Raw genomic sequence first — 6000 nt, 5'->3', positions numbered from 1 at the left:
CGCTAGTGTTAGAGGGTCATTTTTTTTAAATAAAAATAAAACAAGTCAAAAGAATAGAAAAAGAGTGCTATAGTGCTATAGTGTTAGAGGGTCAATTTTTATAATAAATAAAAAAGAAAATAAGATAGAATAGAAAAAGGATAGAGAATTCTAGTGTTAGCGGGTCAAGTGTTTTTTTTTTTTTTTTAGAATAGAATTAGAATAGAGAGTTCTAGAGTTATTTGATCAAAAATATTTTATTTTACATATATATATATATATATATATATATATATATACACTTGTTATATATTATTATGGAAGGGTTATGGAAGCTACCATAAAATGTGTTTTAAAAAATTATATTTATTTCATTCAAAAGTTTGGGGTTGGCAAGATTTTGAAATGTTTTTGAAAGAAGTCTCTCATGCTCACCACAGTCACCAGTCACCGAGGCAGATCAAAAATACAGTAAACAAGACAACCAGTCAGCAGTCTCTGTGTCTGCAGATTCAAGACAAACTGTGCAGTAAAATCTGTCATTTAAATATATTATTGTTAAAATGTGCTGCACATGTCTTGGCTGACGTGACTACATTTACACATGTCAGAATACACGTGAAAAATGGCACAATAAAGCAATCAACATACTGACATCACAAAAACATTCCACTTGACAACTGCATTGAAGACTATTAGCACCACTTTGAGTGACATATACTAGACTTGTTTTATATTTTTTAACTTGGGTCGATGTTTTGAGTTCAATGTTATGAGAACAGCAACATGTGTTTTTGTGTCATGGGAAAAAGCATAGGAAAACTCGCTAAAAACACTTCAGTAACTGATAAGAGATCAGCAGTTTGTCTTTCATTGACCCAGGTTTAGTCATCCAAAATTGGACGCGTTTATGACTGCATTACACTGAACTTTGTCCTAGAGCGTGTTCAGTCTCACTATATTAGCTCAGTGTGACTTCCAATCTAAGGTCAATATAAAGTCTGTTTTGTTTTAACAGGACACTCACTGAAGGAATTCCTCCCTTTTGAAGCATTCACAGGATTTCAGGATGAAAAAATTTATGAGCCGAACCTCCAAAAATGTCCTTGTGGTTTCTTTTGGATTTTTGCTCTTATTCACAGCATATGGAGGGCTGCAGAGTTTACAGGTAACAAATAGAAATCAGAGATAATTGATTAAATGTAAACATCTTTTTATTGACAATGCATCTCTAATATTTAAATTCTTGCAGAGATGTGTACATAGACATTGATCTATAAATTGTTTAGCACGATAGTAAATGACAGTGTTATTGGTTAAAGCAAAAATAAATATATGTACATATTGTACAGATAAATATATACTTACAACATGATTCTTTGTAATTGCTCAGAAAAGGTGCAAAGCAGATAATTAATTTATCATAAATAAAAGTTTAAAAAGTTAGATGGGAGGTTAAAAAAAAAAAAAAACTCTTAAAAATGAAATGAGAAACAATTAAAGCTATGAAAATCTGTAAAACCATGATTGATGTAAAGCATTTTATCTTTCAAATCGTCCTACAGAACAGTTACCTTAATGAAGAAAAACACTTACACTGATTTGATTTGATTTGACTGTATCATTGGTATTGATTTGTGGGTGTATTTACACTGACAGAGGCATGTTTGTACGTTACAGAGCAGCCTCAATGCCGAGGATGGAATGGGCGTTATTTCCCTCAGTGTCATCTATGGAGCCATCATTTTGTCCTCAATGTTTCTGCCTCCGATAATGATCAAAAATCTGGGCTGTAAATGGACCATCGTCCTCTCTATGGGCTGTTATGTGGCATATTCCTTTGGAAACCTTGCGCCGGGCTGGTGTGTGCATTTCTCTGCCTTTTGTACTTATTGATTTCTTTGCTGAACAATATAAACAACTAAGACACAGTTTCAAATACTAGGCATGAAAGGACTATTATGTGTTGAATACAAGACAGATATATTTATACTGTTATATATTTAATATATTTTATACTGTTCAAAAGTTTAGGATCAGTAATTTATATATATATATATATATATATATATATTTGAAAGAGCTACATTTATTTGATAAAAAATAACTGATTTCAGTTTAAATACATTTTAAAATGTAATTTATTACTGTGATGCAAAGCTGAATTTTCAGCATCATTACTCCAGTCTCCAATGTCACAAGATCCTTCAGAAATCATTCTAATATGCCGAATTCCTACATTTCTTATTATTATCAATGCTGAAAACAGTTGTGTTGCTACTTACAGATCCCAAACATTTCATTTCAAAATTTAAGAGCTGAAGGTACTGTTCAGTTCAGTTAAGTTAGAAAGCACCACTCTGAAATCATTTTTGTCTGCAGGCCAAGTCTGATGACTACCTCTGCCATTCTGGGTATGGGAGGTTCACCGCTGTGGTCTGCAAAATGCACCTATCTCACAATAAGCGGAAACAGACGAGGCCAGAAAATCAACAAGAAAGGCCAGGATCTCATCAACCAATATTTTGGCATCTTTTTCTTCATTTTTCAGTCATCAGCGGTATGGGGAAACCTCATGTCGTCTCTGATATTCGGCCAGGATACTAGCATAGGTACAGTTGAATTAAACACTTTGCCAGTGTGTTTATTTTTATTTACTTTATTTGGTGACTGTAAATACACTGAACATTTATTCGTTTTTAGAAGTCCCTGAGGAGAACCTGCAGTTCTGCGGTGCGACATCATGCGTTGATAATTTCACAGTCGCTAACTCAACCCTTCCAGCAAGACACCTAGTGAACACACTACTAGGCTGCTACATTGGTGGGTAACAATCATTCATATTTGTTTCCAAAAACTAGTTTAGTGAACTGCTGAATGACTTCATTCATACAATCCACTAAAAATATCTAGCTTTGAATGTCCAGATTACTCCTTCCATGAAAGTAAACATAAAAATACAGTTATTAGTGGTGTTTAAAATTAGAGATCTGAAAAAAAACAACAATTATTTAACTTCATAAGTACATAAGTCATCCACCAAGAACAACCTAGCAAGCGCTTAGCAATAGACAAGCACCATTTATATTTCTTTCAGAAAATATACAAATATAGTTTTCATACATTTCCATTAAGACTGTCTAACCTCGTGGTTTCTGGTCTCTGCAGGTGTGGGAGTTCTGGCCATAATTTTTGTGGCAGTGTTCCTGGACAACATCGACCGAGATCTGGCCAGAGAATTTCGTAAGACCAAGGGCGACGAATCGTTTTGCAGCACCTTTCTGGCAACCTTCAAGCTCTTGAGAGATCCTAGATTGTTGCTTCTCATCCCGTTGACCATGTACAGTGGGTTTGAGCAAAGTTTCCTTTCTGGCGAATACACAAAGGTACACCATCACGTCTTGAACATATTTTTAATGAACCATAAAGAAATAGAACAGTGAAGGAAATTGTAGTTGACAAGCAATCATTTTGAACTATTTGCAAATGATATTTTAAAATACGCGCATTTATTTGTATGTGTGTCGAAACCACAACACGTTTCTTGTCTCATCACATTCAGTTATGTAAATTATACCATATTTGAGAAAGAATGTAGAGTCGTTTGCATCACTGTGTATTACTGTGGTTAGTTTAACATTTTAACATTAAACAGTAGTCAAATATTAAATGTTTCGCTATTTCCATCTTACTCTGTTTTTGTGAACAGTAAACTCTGCGGCTCTGCCTACTTCGATTTGATTGGCCATCTCGGTCATTTTGACATTGATGAGCGTTGTTAGATCGCTGAGGCAGACCAGCCTAATTTTTTTAATTGAATGCTTGAAAAACAACAATAATAATAACAATAATAGTAATTGTCAACATTGTCAAACCATAACAATACAACAACAATCCAGGGTTCTTCAGTCTTTCAGTCCAGGGGCCGGTTGCATAAACCATTTAGACTAGTCTTAAAAAGTTAAGTCATCTAATTATTTTTCTTAAAGACTGGTCATAACTTTTTAAAATCAGTTATGAAAAGGTAGATTGGTCTTATTTGTATTGAAAAAGTAAGACTGATTACCCCTATGGTAACTGCTTGTTGATCAAACCACTTCTTTAGACACAGTCTTAACATGGTGGCTAAGCTTATGCAACTGATTAAGTGCCAAGTCCTTAAACAAAGCCATTGTTCTTTTTGCTTTAAGTTTATAAGCAGACCAACCTAAATTAATAATGTAACTTTTCATCATCCAAACAACAAACAGAGCGTTGCGTAATGGAGGGCAGCAGAGCAATGCAAGAATTTTAAATATTGGTCTTTTTCATTGTCTATAGTGGGTACGGCCCTACAGACTGGGAGTACATGAATACTAATTCATCCTAATGAAATATGAATGTAATGTGTTTGCGACCCTCTTTCCGCTGCAGAACTATGTGACTTGTGCGTTGGGAATACACTACGTTGGCTTTGTGATGATCTGCTTTGGTGCTACTAACTCCCTGTGCTCATTCGCGTTTGGTAGACTGGCTCAATACACTGGAAGAATCGCCCTCTTTTCCTTGGGTAATAAAAGAACAGGTTGACATATGGTTTAAAGGTTAAGTATGGTTGCTAGTATTTATGTTCATTCTGTCTTACTACACTTTTACAGCTGCAGTGACAAACCTGGGCTGTTTTCTGGGTCTTTTGTACTGGGAGCCTCATCCAGACCAGCTGGGAGTGTTCTTCGTATTTCCGGCCCTCTGGGGGATGGCAGACGCTGTGTGGCAAACACAAACCAATGGTGAGTGCTTTATACCGCATACTACTTAGTTACCTATACAGTTAAGTTATTATTACGAATATAAAAAGAAAAGTTTTGGATGCTAAAGCCTGATAAACACTCTACAGACAATTATAAACAGACTAAAATCAGGCTAAAGGACTATTGAAGCTGAATGATAATTATTACAACACAAAACTCATAAATAATAATCATTATTAATAAAACAATAAAAAGAAAGAAATAATTAAATATTAAAATAATATTTGTATAAATGCAATGTTTTAACATGTTTTTAAATATATATAAATATAATACAGTGTTTTTAATAAATAAATATATTGTATAATCATTATACTGTGTGTTTATTTCATTTGCAGCACTTTATGGCATTCTCTTTGCTGAGCACAAAGAAGCAGCATTTGCTAACTACCGCATGTGGGAGTCACTCGGTTTTGTTATAGCCTTTGCTTACAGCACATTCATCTGTCTGTCCACCAAAATCTACATTGCTTTAGCAGTTCTTGCCCTTACCATGGTAACTTACCTTTATGTTGAGTATAATGAGTACAAGCATCCAACTCCACCAGTGACTATTGACGACTTGCATAAACCAGAAAAGGCTGACCTCAAAGAATTGAATGACAAAGATGACAAAGATATTATCTCTCAGACAAAAATGTAAACAGATTTTGGCTGATATTTCATCAGTAGCATCAGTATGTAAAATGTAGATTTTGTTGTCAGTCATAGATTATTTTTTACAGAATGTTTTACAGTGTTGAGAAGCTCTTCTATTTTTTGATGTAGCATGTAAATGTCTTGATAATTTTCTTTATATTTTTTAATAATATTTTAATAATATATTTTTTAAGCACAAATTATTTCTTTCAGTATATCCATTAAAATACCTTTTTCTTTTAATGTGTTTATTGGATTTACCTCATGTGCAGCAGATCAAATATTATGTTAAATGTGAACATGTCAGGTTAACATGAACAAAGTGTTTAGTAGATTAAGAGATCATATAAAAAGAAATATGATCATAAAGCAGGCTTGTATTATTTTGAGATTGATGTCTTTATATAATAAATCAGCTGTTTTTCCCATAAACATGACTTTGAATTAAATTACACCAGTGACTGTACCAGTTCCCTATTGCATCATGCTGAGTCAAAGATCACGTCAAATCTACAAAACAAAAATCACATGAGATCCAGATAATAAAATGTCTGAGAACATAAAAATAATGTAGGAAATTATATAATAATCT

At 33.7% G+C, this 6000-nt stretch overlaps 1 protein-coding gene across 1 annotated transcript; it reads left to right on the top strand.

Annotated features, from left to right (window-relative positions):
- The first annotated feature begins 979 nt into the window (after positions 1 to 979).
- unc93a (unc-93 homolog A) lies at positions 980 to 5898 on the top strand. Its single transcript, XM_058756280.1, has 8 exons — positions 980 to 1147; positions 1660 to 1841; positions 2362 to 2591; positions 2683 to 2802; positions 3148 to 3365; positions 4393 to 4528; positions 4617 to 4748; positions 5108 to 5898. The coding sequence occupies exons 1-8, from the start codon at positions 1049 to 1051 to the stop codon at positions 5410 to 5412; spliced, it is 1422 nt and encodes a 473-aa protein (XP_058612263.1). The 5' UTR covers positions 980 to 1048; the 3' UTR covers positions 5413 to 5898.
- Positions 5899 to 6000: the final 102 nt, after the last annotated feature.

The sequence above is a fragment of the Onychostoma macrolepis genome, chromosome 20, assembly GCF_012432095.1.
Source record: "Onychostoma macrolepis isolate SWU-2019 chromosome 20, ASM1243209v1, whole genome shotgun sequence".
Lineage (NCBI taxonomy): Eukaryota > Metazoa > Chordata > Actinopteri > Cypriniformes > Cyprinidae > Onychostoma > Onychostoma macrolepis.
This window is presented reverse-complemented; position numbering and strand designations above follow the sequence as displayed.

What these genes read in the sequence shown, in the direction of transcription:
- unc93a (XM_058756280.1), top strand. Translation starts at nt 1,049, where the DNA reads ATGAAAAAATTTATGAGCCGAACCTCCAAAAATGTCCTTGTGGTTTCT. An exon ending in TTTCTGGCGAATACACAAAG is followed by an intron (nt 3,366 to 4,392) that starts GTACACCATCAC and finishes TTTCCGCTGCAG; the next exon opens with AACTATGTGACTTGTGCGTT. An exon ending in AATCGCCCTCTTTTCCTTGG is followed by an intron (nt 4,529 to 4,616) that starts GTAATAAAAGAA and finishes ACACTTTTACAG; the next exon opens with CTGCAGTGACAAACCTGGGC.